The sequence below is a fragment of the Danio rerio genome, chromosome 23 (genome assembly GCF_049306965.1).
Source record: "Danio rerio strain Tuebingen ecotype United States chromosome 23, GRCz12tu, whole genome shotgun sequence".
NCBI classification, from domain to species: domain Eukaryota; kingdom Metazoa; phylum Chordata; class Actinopteri; order Cypriniformes; family Danionidae; genus Danio; species Danio rerio.
In genome coordinates this window covers 31,230,249-31,248,651 of record NC_133198.1, presented here as the reverse complement: position 1 = coordinate 31,248,651, position 18,403 = coordinate 31,230,249, and the positions used below count along the sequence as shown (strand labels likewise).

The 18,403-nt window shown below is 34.5% G+C and overlaps 1 protein-coding gene across 1 annotated transcript in view; it reads left to right on the top strand.

Annotated features, from left to right (window-relative positions):
- The first annotated feature begins 15 nt into the window (after positions 1-15).
- Positions 16-18,403, top strand: part of znf385a (zinc finger protein 385A) — a 142,130-nt gene continuing 123,742 nt past the window's right edge. Inside the window, exon 1 of the mRNA XM_068216915.2 lies at positions 16-224. Coding sequence (XP_068073016.2) covers positions 110-224 — 115 coding nt within the window. The 5' untranslated portion in view covers positions 16-109. The remainder of the gene's footprint in view (positions 225-18,403) is intronic.

Genomic DNA, 18,403 nt, shown 5'->3' with positions numbered 1-18,403 from the left:
TGTGTGCCTCTGTGTGACTGTTCTGCTGGAGACGCAAGTTCACCAGGACTATTTTGACTCCAAATATCCCTAAAGCGTCAAGAAATAGTGTCCGGACGCTCCGCTGTTCATGCCAGCGAAGGCTACCTCAGGGAGTTTGTGGTGTGGAAAGACCCTTGGAGGCAGAAAGAGGAGACGAGAGGACGGATATCAGTCAGAGGAAGAGGGTTTAATGTGGGGTGCAGGTAAGATCATCCATGAATATCTATTTCTGCTTGCAGTCACCAGTGAACACATCTTAATGCAAAACTGTTTTGCTTGGAGATACTTTTTAGTAAAAAAAATACACAGAATTTAAAAAATTCTTTAACAACAACTTTAGATGAATATAGAGAAAGCAACACTTTAAAATGACAGTGATTTAAATTGTTAAAATGGTAAAAATGCAGTTTAACTAAAATGCACTTGTTAATGTAATGCTTTGTTAATATACAGGTATACGGTAAATAACCATAAATTGACTCTCAAATTCCCTGCATGACACTTTTAATTTTGCTGACATTAAAATGGTTCTTTTTTAGTCTATTTTTTATCTCATTAGCATGCTGTGGAGATTTATGTTACATCTAATTTTGATAAATATTGTTTATTGCATTACTTTAATTGTGGGTGTGTTTCTTTGATGCACTGCAAACGATTACATAATAAGAGTCATGCTTTTACACATGGAGCGAATTACGGGGGTGGGGGGGGTGGGGTATGACCCCTAATTATCCCCCCTGAAAGACATCAAGACAAAATGTGTGTGTGTGTGTGTGTGTGTGTGTGTGTGGAGGAGGGGGGGTCTGCCCTTTAAAAGTTAAGAAATTGTTTGTCCTGATCTGTATCTTAAATAATTTTAATAATTAAAATAATAGAAAAACTTCAATATACAATTGACCACCTCTATAATTGTTCATACCATTGTGAATGCATGTTTGTGCCAAAAATATTAATTCATAAGCTGCATGCCAAATGGCACGCTATTCACTTATTCACTCAACAGCATAGTATATACAGTATATAGAGTCATCTCAAATGTAGCACTAACGTTTTTTACTAAGCGTAAATTCAAACCGTTTCCCTGATGACTTTATCGGTTGACAAATTAGCGAAATAAATGACCAAACTATCAAATAATACCGGCCATGAGCATAACCACATTCACCATTGGGAGGCGCTATAATCACTGTCATAGAACAATTTTGCTTTCACAATGCAAAATAAATAAAGTAATCCAACATGAGCCCCTGAAAGCACCGCCTCTTCCGCTAAGTGAGCAAAGCTGAGGTAGTTGAGTGCGTGAAGTGTCCAACATTTCACTCTTCATTCTACTGCTGAATGAGTGCATTATCCAGATAATTCAATTGCACTTATTATTTTTAGAGTTTTCAGTGTGAACGCACTACTTACACCATTTATACTACAAAATAGATAGAATAGTGCATAAGTATGTGATTTGGTACACACCTACAGGTTTAAAACTAGCAAATCCAGAGCACCAACACATAGTATACAGTTGAAGTCAGAATTATAAGCCACCTGAATTATTAGCCCCCTGTTTATTTTTTCCCCTAATTTCAGTTTAACGGAGAGATTTTCAGCACATTTCTAAACATAATAGTTTTAATAATTAATTTCTAATAACTGATTTATTTTATCTTTGCCATGATGACAGTAAATAATATTTGACTAGATATTTTTCAAGACACTTCTATACAGCTTAAAGTGACATTTAAAGGCTTAACTAGGTTAATTAGGTTAACTAGGCAGTTTAGGGTAATTAGTCAAGTTATTGTATAATGATGGTTTGTTCTGGAGATCGAAAAAATATAGCTTAAAGGGGCTAATAATTTTGACCTTAAAATGGGTTTAAAAAAATTAAAAAACTGCTTTTACTCTAGCCGAAACTAAACAAATAAGACTTTCTATAAAGGAAAAAATATTATCCGACATACTGTGAAAATATCCTTGCTTTGTTAAACATCATTTGGGAAATATTTAAAAAAGAAAAATATTCAAGGAGGGGCCAATACTTCTGACTTCAACTGTACGTGTTCACAAAACATGTTTCTTTAAAAAGGGTGTTTGTAGGTGTCTGTAAAACTAGATGCAGACTTTGTATTTTATTACACGCTGGTTCACACATGGAAGTTAAAGAATAAAATTAAAAATATGTGCAGTCTGTCATGGTCAATGTCATTAAGAACCACTTAATATTCCTCAAAACACTGAAAACATAATAACAAGTTTAATGAATAAATTAGATTTAATTAAATTAAATATATACATTTGGTTCACTGGGGCATATTACCGAACATAAGAGAAAAACTTGACCACCCTGATCGTCAATGTATGATTCACAACCTGCTTTTACATTACTTTAACTTAATTTAGAAAGTTAATCAGGTAATCAGAGTTAAACAATTATTAAGTTGATGTTTAAAGTCAGCTTAATTGATTCAATTTAAAATGACTAGTGAAGTTAAATGGGTATCAAAATTGGCTTCATTGGTCTCCTCTCCACCAATCAGCTGGTGTGTGGTTTGGCGTAATATGGCTGCTGTTGTGTCATCCATGTGGATGCTGCACACCGGTGGTGGATAAGATGATTCCTCCCATTGTGTAAAGCACTTTAAGTGTCTAGAAAGGCACTATGTTCATGTAAATGTGAGGAATTATTATAATTAATAATATTAATTATAATTATTAAATGGGTTCAACTTAAAAGCTATTTTTTTAAGCGTGGTGTTTAATAATTTTAGTAGAGCTTTCAACATATTAGTATGCTTCTCTGCTTGTGGAAAATGTTGTCTGTGTTTTTGTTCATTGTATGACCTTCTCATCATCACATGCTTATGGTTGTGTTTTTGTCTTTGTAACAAAGGTATGATGTGTAGATGTTAGTACTTAAAAAAAGTGTATAACGCTCCAAATTATTGAAATACGGTAGTTTACTGTACAATTTTTTACATTTTAGAAACTGTTTCTACTGTATTTTATAATGGTAAAATTCTGGCAACCACAGCTGCCAGTGTTTTTACTGTAAATTTGATGGATTTAATATTTGGTAGTGTGTTACATTACATTTTGACATTTTGTTTGTTTATATTTATCCAAAATTGCATTAAAACAGTGCAGCATTCGTGTGTTTATAGCAGCACACTGAGATGAAAGCCAATCTATATTTTCAGGGTTAAAATTATTCATGTACTATGGCATTTGCAATATAAATATACATACCTCGCAAGACATAGATGGATAGTTTGGGAGATGTGATACATCTCATGGAGTTACAACGCTAACTACTTCAGTCCACTGCAAGTATCTCATCCTAATTCAGTCGTGTCAGTGTTGTCATTACCAAGATTGTATTTCGTATGAAGGAGTGCATACTTCTCTAGGACATTTGAACCAACATTTTCAGTAGATTTACACTTCCTTGTGTCTGCGCATCAGCAATAAGAAAGCTGACCTGCAACAGTTTTGTAACAGCATTCACCAATAAATCTAAAATGTGTTTGGTCTGAGATTAATCATATAGCAATAGATGTAGTAGTATGTGAGTTTGTAAATGCACATTATAGTATGCTTAATGTGTTTAATTGAGTATCCTAACAGTTTCAGAATAGATATGTATCACTTTGGCATTAATGATTATTATTTCTTAAAAAAAAAAAACCTAGAATGTTTTTTAATGTACAGTACTTTTGATTATTTTACTTTTTTTTTTACCTATGTAAAGAACATAAGCTTCAAAAAGAAAAAATATATACTTGAAAATAAAAATAATAATGAACAAAATATTTTTGAAGTTCAGTCTATTTCTTTAGGACTCAGGCAATGTTTGTGAAATGTTTACTTAGTAATGCAACTAAATTACAAAAAAAAAAAAAAGAAAAAAAAGAAAAGAAAAACAGGAGCCTTTTATGTTCTATTGTTTTTTTTTTAAATTATTTATAATTTTGTTATGAACACAAAACTGGGTTAGACTAAAAGCAAAACAAAAAACTAGTGGTTAAAGAAAAATGCATTTTTATTTTGCTCTATTTTATGGTAATTTTCTTTAAAATATCTAATAAAAATTGTCAATGTTTTTTTTTCAAGGAAACATTTTCTAACTCTTCTAAAGTTAGAAATTGGTACTCCATATTGGTTTTGTGTGGTTTCTAAAAAAGAATATAAGCATTTCTGATTTTTGTTTGTTATTTAATGCATTAATGTCAATGCTTTATTGTTTAAAGAAATTGAGAATTTGCAAGTCACTAGCTCCAAAGGGCTTTATTTTAACAAGCTACAAGTCTAAAGTGCATGGCGCAAAAGTATTAAGGGTGTGTTCGAATTCACTTTTGCTATTTTAAGCATGGAAAAAATACTATCTGTGCCCTGGCGCATGGTCTAACAGGGTTGTGCTTATTATCTTAATGAGTTATGGGTGTGTTTTGAGTATAACGTGCATTAAATCAATCAGAGTTTCATCTCCCAATCCCTTTAAGAGTCAGTTGCGTCACACAATAGCGCATTGGCTATTTACATGGCGGACTTTGTAACTGGAAAAACTGAATGCTTCACTAGAGAGAAAACAGCTAAACAGACCATCTGCAGCGTGAGGATAAACAATGAGCCTCCTCCATTCGCCCTCTTTACTTACTCTTGACTTTACTTTTACCCTTTACTTTGCTCCTTTACTTTCATGAATAAGGAAAGGGTGTTGTACTCACTCCACTGAAGACATTCAAAAGCCTTCATATTCAATTTTGTGTGTAAGCACAAAGGTTTGTTTCAAAACTATTTCAAAAATCAGTTCTAATTTCCAGCAAACGAATAAATGAACAATAATAACAAAGTGAGCATATCCAAACACACGTCATATTCTTATGCCCCATGTAGTGATGCATGCATCTCCAAAACCCGACAGGTAGACAAATCTAAACTTGTTTTTATCAAAACAAATACAAATGTGCACATAAGAAATAATACTGCTAATAATAATAATAACATTATACAAATGCAAATTGTCATGAATAAACTGAAAAAAGCCCGCTAATAGGGTTTCATTGAGTTCATTGGGTCTGACATTGCAAGTCTGAAATAAGCAGTCACAGCTTGCAAATGCAAATCTGCATTTAGATACTCTTGGAAACTACAGATTATATATTAATAACAATAAATGATAATAATAATAATAACAATAATACTAATAATATAATTCAATGATAACAATAATGAAAAACAATTTCATGTGATTCAGTCTCGAGTTTGTACTTGATTTTTACATTTTCTCCACCATTTGTTTTCAGCTAAGCCTGACCTAGCATCAGCTTTCATATGATCATCTAACAGGCTTTTAAAAAAACGCATTTAACACAGCATTGTCATAAATGAGAATACTGAGATGTATATGTGTAAACGTCTATATGTACAAGCCCGAATATTTGCTGCGATAGACGGATGTGGACATGCTATTAGGAGTCTCTCTGTCTTCTGCCAAAGGTGTGAAATTAGCATCTCTGTGTGAGAGAGAGTGACAGTCAACTTCAACATTCCCCTCATACGCAGAGCTGGAAAAGCACACAGGCCATACGTTTGGAAATGTCTCAGGGCTCCAAAAAGCTTTCTAGAAATCTCTCCTTCTTGTCGCAACTGAAATGGATCCACTTTTGATCAATATTCTAATTTTACTGTGATCATCCACTGTCATGCAAACGGATACTCATATGTCGGCCTGCTGGCTCGGTGCTTTTCAAGGGCACAGAAGCAAAATCGTGAAGGTCTTGCACATATTTAATGAATATCCATATAAAACCCTTAACCCTGCACTCACTATGCATGCATTATCCATATTTCAAACTAAATTACATTTGGCATTTCTGTGCTGACTAATAGGGTTATCTGAATGATTTGACACAATGTGAAACACTGTTTTAAATACTAGATTACCACTTTATATAGCTGTCAGTATTGCGTTCTGCAGTGTAGGTCTGGGTTATTATAGATGTGGTGGGCTGGGCTCTGGACGTCCCTTTGACCTTTCAGCGCAGTCTCTAAATTCACCACCCGTCTGCCAGCACACACTGCTGTTGATATATACAGTGTGTTCTTGGAGCACATGGGACGTTAGGCATAATCAGTTTAGGAGGAAGAACAGAGAGGATGGAAAAAATTAAGTTATGTTGTGAAACGTCCGTTCAAAAAGTGACCTGTTTGAAAGCTGCATGAACAACCTGGCAGGAATGTGAGATGAACAAATTGGCTTTTTGGGGCAGATTTATGTCCCTTTATGCTTTTGAATGGGGATTTAAAGTCTGTGTAAAAACTCATACTTACAGCTTTTCTTCTGCTAGTGAACATTGTTGTCCTTTAGGTAAACAATTCATCTGTGTAAATTAATCCACTGAAAAAAGGATTGTTTAGGTAATTTTCAATCTGATCATTCATTAATCTGCAAAGTCACATGTTTTCAGTGGTGATCCCTATCTGTTGACATCAGTTTGACCAATGCAATTTCAAAGCAATTTGTAACTTGTTGATTTAGTGGCTAATTTGTGTGAATTTGTATGATTTAATTCCAACTATTTAGTAAGAATTGGGTTTAGAAATGGGGTTTGGTGCCACGCCTTCTTTTAAAAATCATACATTTTCATATGAACTCGTACAAATTTGTACTAATTAAACCACTAAACTGATGAAATGTAAAGTAGTTATGTTTCCTTGTGAGATCTGGGGTGCGTTTCCGAAAACCATCATTAGCCAACTAAGATTGCAAGTTGCATCGTTACAAACATGGTTCGTTGATTTGGCGTTTCCCAAATCCATCGCTCCAAAAAACATTCGGGAACTGCATCACAAATGTGCAACTACACCTCTAGAGCTGTAGTTAGAAGCATAATTCCTGATTGTGTTCTAGTTATCGCCCCTATGCCCTATCCATTTAGAACATTCCAACATTAAACTTGGAATAATTTAAAAAAACATTAAAGTCATCACTCTTATAGGTGTAATTTGCTTTCAGACTATTTTATTCCAGTTCAGTTTTAGCGGTCTTCATATTGACAATTGCTCTCCTTATAGTGTTTGTAGAAAACATGTATGCTATTTTGAATGCAGACGTGGCTCATGATAAAAGCTATAGGTGACCTATTATTTAAGAGCGGAATTTACTTTACGCCTCCAAAGCTATCCGTAAAACTCTTTATAGCAAACGTTAATGTTTTTAATTTATAGTAGGTTATTTATTAAGAAATGCATCTGTACTGTATATGACATGGGCTTGTTGGTTAGCACATTTCTGCTGTGGTTTGAATGTGTCAAATGTAAAAGTAGACTTTTTACAATAAATAAAGTTATTAAAAAATAAACAAGATCCTACTTACTACTACTACTAATAATAAATTATCATTTTTATTAACTAGGATCTTATTTTATTTCTTTATAAATAGCCTACTGTAAATTACAACCAGGCGACGCAGTGGCGCAGTAGGTAGTGCTGTCGCCTCACAGCAAGAAGGTCGCTGAGTCGCTGGTTAAAATAGAACACAATTACTGTGTTCCATTCAGAAGTTCGAACCTTGGCTCGGCTCAGTTTGTCGTTTCTGTGTGGAGTTTGCATGTTCCCCCACAGTCCAAAGACATGCGGTACAGGTAAATTTGGGTAGGGTAAATTGTCCATAGTGTATGAGTGTGTGTGTGAATGAGTGTGTGGATGTTTCCCAGAGATGGGTTGCAGCTGGAAGGGCATCCGCTGCGTAAAAACATGCTTGATAAGTTGGCAGTTCATTGCGCTGTGGCGACCCCAGATTAATAAAGGGACTTAGCCGACAAGATAATGAATGAATGAAATTACAACCATTAACGATTTATATGATTTATAAATGAGATTAAAATATGAGAAAGCTAAGTGGTTTTATGTTTAAGAATAGAATATGGCATATTCTCAATAATATTTGTAAAAGAAATGTAGGCCTTATAAGTGCCGTTTCCGTTTACATATATTTCAATTAATGTGAAAATGATTTTTTCTTTAAAGAAGTTACTTTAGAGCATCATTATGGACGTTTAATGTTATAACTAATGTGGTTCAAACGACGGATCTGCGACAGAGAAACTACTGTGTTGGGAAACACTAATCACCAACTTCTGCTTCATGCACTCTGACTTTGTTGCTTTATAAAATATGTATATCATCAGGAAATCAAATATTATTTGGTGATTTTTTATTATTATAAATGTTTCCCAAAGTTTGTGTATCTTGAACTTGTGATATTTTTTAAGATAAGATTAAGGTTAGATAAACGAAGATAAACGTTTCGAATTTTATTTTCCAGAGAACAAGCTTTTAAACAATGAATAAAATTACAGGTACTGTGCAAAAAGCGTGTGCAAAACGTAAAAACACAACAGCCAATAGACTGACTTGTCAACAGCCAATGAACTTGCTGCGTTTGAAACTATATTTGCATATGTTTTGTAAAGGTACTTTAGAAATTACATCACATGTCATGTCTATTATGAAAGATACTGTAATGGTATACTGGCAAACACAAAGGTTATTTAACCTTCCACAAAAATAGTTGTTTCACCATGATAAATGTTCATGTCGAATGATTATTTCTTATTTCATAAAAAAATATATAAGGATACACTAAATACCAAGGATTTATTTTAAACTCTGGGTAAATTATCACACAAAAAAGATAATGCCATTTGCAGTTTATGGGTTTTATGGATCTCTACTCCAACAACTTTTAAAAAGTTTAGTTAAGTTGATATATTGACATTTTAGTGGAAACAATTACTGTGTTCCATTCAGAAGGTTCATCCCTTTGCCCTAATCCATTTGAAGGGTTTTCCTTTGACAGATTTGAAGGGAAAAGACCATAGGAATATGCCCTTCCGAATGGACCAGTGTGCAACACCTATCAACTTCCATGCGCAAAAGTGTCCATCAGTAGTATACCCTTCAAAATCTTTCATTGCGAAGGGTCCTTTAATAAGACCAGTTTTGAGCACTTTTTTAAATTTGCAAATAAAACAATGATTACTGGAGAATCCTATTTCAGTGTTAAGATTCTGCAGCTTAAAGTCAAATCAGAGTGTTAAAATTGTTTCTTGGTTATTGTTTGTGAAAATCTTTCATAGTAAATTATACACCATTTTGCGTGTGTGTACATAGTCAATATTGGACCATTTTGGCTACAAAACCTTTGCTTGCAGATTTCCTTCCAAGCTGATTTTTATGACACTATATTCTGTATTTCATTCTTGTTTGACGGTGCATTATCCACTGACAGTTAGGCGATTTATAGCACCCATTTCCCTAGAATGTCTGTTTAAGTAGCAGAGGAGCATGTTGAGAATCGATGATGATGATGAACGATCTGTTAGTACACAGATTTTACAACTGCGCTTCACCCTATCCCTAGATATACAGTATCTGTGTCTGCTGAACTGGCCAACTCAGAGTCCAGATTTAATCTCTTGTGCTCTGGTCTCTCGTTAAACACATTAAAAATAGAACCTCAATATTCCAATATACCCACGGGCCTCTGGCCAGACAGGGAAGCCTTCACAGAGTCCCTAAAATGTTTTTGGCCTCGTAGCTCCAACACATGGAGCCTTTCCCCTCAGCTGGGCAGCAATCTCAGCTTGGAAAGCTCAGTTTCTCTCTCTGGCTCTTGAAGTCTCTGCATCTTTGATCCGGACTGTTTAATTTTGCATGCTAGTTCCAGGTTTGTTTGCGTCCCAGGTTTGTGTCCTGCGGGAGGTGCTTGGTGCTTGCGTGAGAGGTTTAGTTTGCAAGGCTTGGTTTGCAGTCTGGAGGCAATCCAGGCTGCTGCGCTACAGAAGTGTGTACGTTTGGGGAAGTGACTCCCCAAGGCTCGGGGTAAAAATAGCTCTCTAAATAAACCATAATTCTCTGTGTTATTAGTGCACTTAGGAGGGAGGAAGAAATACGACTTAGCAGGTATGCTGAAATCCTCAAGGATGATTCCCTGTATTGAAATGTCACAGTTATGTAAGCATTACAAAATGCTGTAAGATATCTCAGATTTTAGCTGAAACCTTGGCGCTATCCTTGGTGATCATAAAATAAAAGTCAATGGCGTTAATATTTTGAGAGTCAGAAAACCAAGCAAAACAGAACTAATGTGGAACCAGGGGTGAATATTCATTCATTCATTCATTCATTCATTCATTCATTTTCCTTGGAGGAGGGAGGAAGGAACCACCAACTATTACAGTATTTGTTTTATGCACCAGATGCCCTTCCAGTGGCAACCTAGAACTGGGAAACATTCATACACACACACACACTCATACACTACGACCAATTCAGCTTATTCAATTCACCTATACCACATGTCTTTGGACCTGTGGATGAAACTTGAGCACCCGGAGGAAACCCACGCGACTACAGAGAGAACATGCAAACCCCACACAGAAATGCCAACTGGTCCAGCTAGGACTCGAATTAGTGACCTTCTTGTTGTAGGGCAACAGTGCAAACCACTGAGCCACTGTGCCACCCCAGAGGTGAACAGTAACAAAGTAAATGTAATTTTTTACTCTACTTAAAGTGTTAGGGAACATTCAGTCATCATTTACTCACCCTTCATTTGTTCAATATATATTTGAGTTTATTTCTTCTGTTGAACACAAAGGAAGATATTTTAAAGAATGTTGGTAGCTGGCAGCCCTTGACTTCCTTTTTTTCTACTATAATTTTTACATTATTTACATTATCTGGCAGTTCATTCCGCTGTGGTGACCCCTCATGAATAAGGAACTAAGCTGAAGGAAAATAAAAAGTGTTATCTTTTAGTCGATTTATAACTATATATAGGCCTTTTATAAGCTTTTAAATGGATCTTATCATGTTTACAGTTTGTATTCTCTTGTTGCATAATGATATAAAGTTTATAAAATGTTGAGAATCTGTGAAGAAATTCTTCCTATCTTTATAGGGCTGCAATGTACCACCAGGAGTCACAGAGACAAATGCTGTTTCAATTTTTTTTGCTTAAAATGAATTTATTTCTTGAATCGCCATGGACCATGGTTCAACTAAGAATCTTCTACTAAAGAAAAAAGTGACTAAAAAATACACAAGTGTCCTTGTTGCATAATGACATAAATTGAATATTAAGAATGAAAGAAATGAAAAGTCAATTTCAAAGATCTCAGTGTGTCTTCAGGACACCCAAGCTTTAATGTTGTTTTATCTGTACTTTGGGAAGTTTATTTATAAACTAATTTGGAGAGGATCACGTGCTTATGATTGTACACGTCTGGTCCTGCATTAGACTACAATTGAGTCACCAATCAGATGATTCCTAACTCACTATAAACAACCAGTTTCTTATCTCAGTATCTTTGTCTTGAAGAATCCCTCCCACCCACACCTACTTTGCGACACGGTGGCCCAGTGATTAGCGCTGTTGCATCACAGCAAAAATGCTGACTGATTTAGTAGGGACTTTAACCAGAGACATTGTTGCTGTAAGGTAACTGCTAATTTTTTATTTTATTTTATTTTATTTTATTTTTGAGTTTGCTCGTTCTCTCTGTGCTCACGTGGGTTTTCCCAATGGTTTTCTCCCACAGTCCAAAACACATAACCTAAGTAAATTGAACATAACAAATTGACACCATAATCAAGTCGTACATCACACCTGAGCCATCCCATATCTGTCACTAGTCAGAAAGAAGTCGGGGGAGTTCATCAAGATTTTATAAGCTCAGGGTTCTCTTCCGAGGCAGCATGCCAAACAAGCTGCTTACCAATCATCAGCTAGTTGTGAACTCTTGAAGTTGTTGTTTTTTTCTGTACATTATACATTTTTTGAATTATAAAGTTACTACATTAAATGAATCACCATGGACTACAGTTCAAGCTAGAAATCCTCTTTTACTGATGATTATATTTTATTGTCTTTGACTGCCTGATGTTTATTATTTTTTAGGTGTACTACCTCTTTAAATGTTGTTAAAGGGAAAGTTCACCCCCAAATGTTGTCATTATTTACTCATCCTCCAATTGATCCAAACTTGTTTGAGTTTCTTTCTTATGTCAAACACAAAAGGACTGAAGAATGTAGAGTGAAAAACAGTCATTGACTTTTTGTATATTTTGTATTCTTACTATGGATGTCAATTGCTGCTTTATTCCAAAATTCTTGTTTGATCTTGTTTTGTGTTCAACAGAAGGAAGGAAAAATGTATAGTCTCTTGAGTGTAAGTTAATGGTGAGGATTTTTTCCTTTTTTTTGAGTAAACGATCCTTTTATAGAATAATTTTCGTGTGCAATAGCACTTCTGAAGCTGCAGAGGGCAGCAGAGCGCTTTCTGTCCTATCTGTTGGGTTCCAAAGTCAGGAGATTTTACCATAATGAAATGGACTGTAGAACAGGAGTCAAATCCCTGTCCTCTGAGTGTGTCGCAGTGCAGGTATATTCTGGCAGGGATTTTATGGTTGGATGTGGCAAGGGAAGGTGTTCTAGGCTCTCTTTTTTTCCTTCATATGGTTGCAGGGATATAGACAGATTATAGGCTTCACAGAACCTCTTGACTTACACTCCGGCTCTTGGCCTACTGTAAGATGGCCTCACATGGGCCTGTGATTAGTTTTTCTTGCAGCAAATCTGTTTTACTGCTTTATTTACCATTAAAATAGTTATGTTACAATAAATTAGATAAGGTTAATGTGCATTTTGACTTTTGGGAATGCAAATATTATGAATTATTATAGTTCATCACAATATAACTACTGTGGATCGTTTTTTCAGTGACTCTTCTTGCAGTTTCTAAGATTGCATGTGGTGATCTTTATACACTGAAAAACATATTCAGTGAATTAACTTAAAAATACATTAAATATAATTAAAATATATTAAATAGGTATTAAGTAAGCGGTTGCAAACAATTTATATGGTTTGAATTTAAACATTAATTTAGTAATGTTCTACTTAGGGTGGCACGGTGGCTCAGTGGTTAGTACTGTTGCCTCACAGCAAGCAGGTTGCTGGTTCAAAATGAACAATTTATTTTGTAACTAATTTATTTTGTAATTTTGAAATAATTCATTTGTAACTTTAATTTGTGGTGCAAAAGATAATACTGTAAGAGTATGTGTAAAATACAGTATATGTGATCTAAAATGTACTGTGAGTTACTTTATATTAAGCTCTTGTTTGCTGAACTTGGTAGCATCACTTCCTGCACTTTGTTATTTTGGTCAGATTATTAATAAAGCTGTTGATTCAGAAATAAATATGTTAAATATTACTTAAATTTGTTTGTTTGAATGATGTTATTCGTGTTTGCTTCAACTTTTTGGACTCGGGATGTCCATGTGCTGTCATCTCATAGAAATAGGATAACCAGCTTCTGGTGGTTGTCATGAAGATAATGTTACTAGTCTCAGATTAAATGTTTACAGACCACCCACAGACTGTAGACTGACTGCCTGATGCATATATTGGAAAGTCTTTTTGACTGTAAGACTGCAGGTTTTCTTTCTTTCTTTTCTTTCCATCTAAGTCACAATGTTAATGTACAATTAAAGGCAAAATTATTGGGCCCCTGTGAAATTGAAATTCTTTTTCAAATATTATTTCCCAAGCACTGTTACATAGAATAAAAAAAAAAAATTCAACACATTTTTAAACATAATAGTTTTAAAACATTTCTTATAATTAATTTCTTTAGTCTTTGCCATGATGACAGAATATAATATTTAAGTAGCTATATTGCAAGATACTAGTATTCAGCTCAAAGTGCAATTTAAAGACTTTAATACGATAATTAGGATGACTAAACATTAAGGTTGGTTAATTAAGCATGACACTGGACAACAGTCCAAAACATTTGGTATCACTTTATTTTGATGGTCTCTTAAACGCATTTTGTTGAATTTAATTTACATTGCATCTAAATGCCAAATAATTCTCAATAGATTATACGTAGACGATTAGGGTTGGGGTTAGTGCAAGTTGACATGTACTTGCAAGGTTTCTTACAGTCAGTTTAATGTCTATTGAAGGAGTATCAGCAGACATTAAGCAGACAGTCTACTAGTACTCAAATGAGAAAATCATTGGCATGTAGTTGCAGTGCAACTTTTAGCCAACAAAATGTGCAATAGGGACCATAAAAATATAGAGACTAATAATGATAAAAAAAAAAGCAATCTATGATGAGATTAGATGATTGCAATGTTTTTGGGAAATGCAACCCAGGGTAGATGCTGCATGGTCATCTGTTGTATTTATATTACCTTAGTTGTCATGTAATGGTCACTGTGTGTTTACACTTGTAGTTTGGTTCTCTTAAAATAAACTCATAAACATTAATTATTAAGTTTTATAATACAAAACAACTGCTAAAAACAAAACTATAAGTATTGTAACCTAAACTTTTGAGGCACTTTTAATAAACATTTGGTAAGCATTTTCTGATAAATACATTTTCATTATTGATATCCGCACCTTTTGGCGTTTGCTTTCCACTGCGCACGTGAGCTGGAAAAGTCCTACATATGCAAAGTGTTTATGCAGACATTTTAGTATCGTAAAAATTAATCAAACAATGTCGCTATCTCCCTACAATACTTTTGCATAACTCTATTTTTATTTTAAAATTAAGTCAATTAAAAGAACTTTTAAGCGATCACAAAGCTATTGTGTGAATATTAGAGAAAAAAGTTTTATATTGTACATGGCAGAATGTATTTCTGTAACATTTTTGTGAAAATTGTTGTGAAATGTTTAGCAAATAAAAGATCTTTTGATTTATGTTAAAGTATTTATGATTCTTTATTTTAAATGGAAAAGATGCATTACACTTATAGATTTTTTTTTACTGAAAATAAATTGACGCATTTTGAATATAGCAAAATGCCTTTAAATAGTTCTTGAAGGAACACATTTAACATTTCAAACCGGAAGTACAAATTTGCTTGAAATAACGCAAAAACAACCAATTTACACTTTTTAGTGAAATATAGGTGTCTTAATAGTGTTTTTAGCAGTGTGGGACACATATACGACTGTCAACAGCTCAAAAAATGTGTTTTGGTGTTTCGTGACCCTTTAAGGTACAGAGTGTCGTTTCACTGTAGTGGTACCTTCATGGATCAGATTTGTACCTTTGATGTAGGTACAATACTGTATCTGCAGGTTTTAAAAATCGAAGGTAAATTTCGGTTTCCCATGGTACAAATCATGTCCTTAAAGGTACAAACTGCAATGGTACAAATTTGTTTCTTTGTCAAATTCTGTTCCATAAAAAGGTACTGCCCTAGTGACAAGGGTTTGTGCAGTCTTTGGTACAACATTGTACCATTTTTCTGAGAGTGTACAGTAGAAAAGAGTCATTTACACAGTGCACACTTTCATCTAGCTGGATGTTGTAAACAAATATTCTCTTGAAGAATTCTTTTGATCTCTTGAAGACGACGGTTCAGGTAGAGCGCAGGATGTCTATTTTACTTTGGCTTTTTAGTAAAAATATTTTTAGTAAAATAAATAACTTGATATTCTCATCAAGTGTCGATTAATCTGTTTCCTACTTTCTCTTTTTTTATGCGATTTGTCTTTAATGCCTCTCAGTGTGCTTCAGTGGTGTCAGAGCTGTCAAACACATGCAGAGCTAATTGAGTTAATTGAGTAACAATTGTTGAGATGTGGGAGTTACTGTAGGGTGGCTTGTCAACTCTTCTTCACAACACTCTTATCTTTTCACACCTGTTTTTAATAGTCATTCTCCTCACGCTGTGACCGTACGCATCCGAGACTTCACACACACACATTCACACGGAGCCAAGGGGTGCAAGAGGATCCCCATACTTGGATTTCACCCTCTCATCATGACATCCATTAAAGTCCTGCTGGGTCCCAGTCCCTAGCGGGTAGACAGCACATTAGCGCTTGGACCATTGAGCTCAACAAGGCCCTGCTCTGAATTATTGATCTCAACACAACTAATGAGGAAACCCTATCCCCTCTTTTGATGAGACACACACACACACACACACAGAGACATACGCACGCACCGCAGTCACACTTCTGTTTAAGCTCTGTAATGTCGTCGAAACTGCCCACCCAGCCGTCAGTTGGTTTGCCAGGACTGGGGGGTCCATATAATCAACCTGTTAATCAGTGCATTGACGTTCACAGGCTCAAATGGCCTCGCTGAAAGGACCAGTGCTGCATTTCCCTTCGTAAGCATATGTAGATCGGAGAGAACATTGCAATCATCTAAACTGATCATATCATTAGTGGCAATGTTTTTGGGAAATGCAACGCAGGCGTAGATGAGTTAACATGCTGGTCTAATCTAGATGCCGCATGGTTATCTGTTGAATTTATATTACCTTAGTTGTAATGGTCACTGTGTGTTTACACTGGTAACACTTTACAATAACAGTACATGAATAATGATGTGTTAATATGTCAACTAAACATTACTTTATTATGAACTAATGATGAATTAATGCATGTGCTAACCGTGAACTAACTTTAACTACAACATAAGTTCATGTGTGAATAACAGCTACCTAAATTACTTGTTAGTACATGCTTGTTTGTTAATTAATGTATTAATACCACATTTATTTGTGCTTTATTTAACAATCATAAACTCATGACATGTTAATATATACAACTGAAGTCAGAATTATTAGCCCCTCTTTGCATTTTTCTTTCTTTTTAAAATATTTATCAAAGGATGTTTAACAGACCAAGGAAATTTTCACAGCATGTCTGATAATATTTTAAAGGAAATCTTATTTGTTTTATTTCAGCTAGAATAAAAGCAGTTTTAAATTTTTTAGAAACCATTTTAAGCTCAATATTGTTAGCTCCTTTAAGCTAGATTTTTTTCGATAGTCAACAGAACAAACCATCGTTATTCAATAACTTGCCTAATTACCCTAACCTGCCTAGTTAACCTAGTTAAGCCTTTAAATGTTACTGTAAGCTGTATAGAAGTGTCTTGAAAAATATCTAGTAAAATATTATTTACTGTCATCATGGCAAAGATAAAATAAATCAATTGTTAGAGATGAGTTATTAAAACTATTGTGTTTAGAAATGTGTTGAAAAAAATCTCTCTATTAAACAGAAATGGGGGGGGGGGGGGGATAAACAGAGGGGATGATAATTCAGGGGGGCTATTAATTCTGACTTTAAGTGTACGTGTATCATGCCTTTACTTAGAGGGGCACATCATCATTAACCCATTCTTAACTACTCATGAACTCTTTATCGATGTCTAACTAGTTCGTTTGCACTAAATAACAACAGAAAAGTGGGTAACACTTTAGATTAGGTCACAATTCATGCTATTAACTACTGGTTTATGACTTCCCTATTATTAAGATACTAACGGTTCATTATTAGTTTTAAAGTATGATCTTATTCTGCATCCCTAATACTACTCAAATCCTAAAACCAACTTCTACTGTACTAATTATTAACAAACAACTAATTAGTGGTTTATTAAGCCAGTAGAGTTAGTTAATGGTTTGTTAATACTGTGATTTGTGAGCTAAACTAAAGTTTTACCGAAAAAAGTGTACCGTCAACATCAAATGTTTAAACAAAACGAATAGTTAAGGATGAGTTCATGATGATTTGCCCCTTCAAGTAAAGTCATGACATAGTTATACATGAACAGCTCATGTGTTCATGTTGGTTACATTTAGCGTAAACTTAAATGTTAATTAATACATTTATTAACGTACTAACAAGAAATAAAGGTGGTCGTTATTTACACACAAACTCTTGTGAATCATGTTGTAGTTAGTTTATGATTAGCACATGCATTAACTCATCATTAATTCATGATATAAAGTCATGTTTAGTTTACATATTAATACATCCTCATTTATTTACTGTTATTGTGAAGTGTTACCTTTACACTTGTAGATCTGCGTGGGGAAAATTCCCTAACATGGGTCGGGAAAGTGTTTCTAAACTTTTATGATTTTCTTTCTTCTGTTGAACAATATAAGACATACTGAAGAATGTTGGAAACCAGCAGACATCGACATTCATAGTAAGAACAAGCCATGTTCAACAGAGGAAAGAAACTTAAACAGGTTTGGAACAAGTGGAGGATGATGACAGAAATTTTATGTTTTGATGAAACAAGTCAAAAACTGAATATTCAAAACGTGCTGGGTGTAGAAATGATGTTTTTTTAATCACCTGAGATCTTCTGAGGAGCTTATGTGATGTGTAATGGAGTCAAAACAGTGGCAGGAATCACACAAATGAACATCTGCTGCTAGGAGATGTATTTACAACACCTGTATTGAACAGTGATGGGAAACAAAAAATACATTAAAACACAGGGATAATCAAGCATTCTGACCTTCACATCT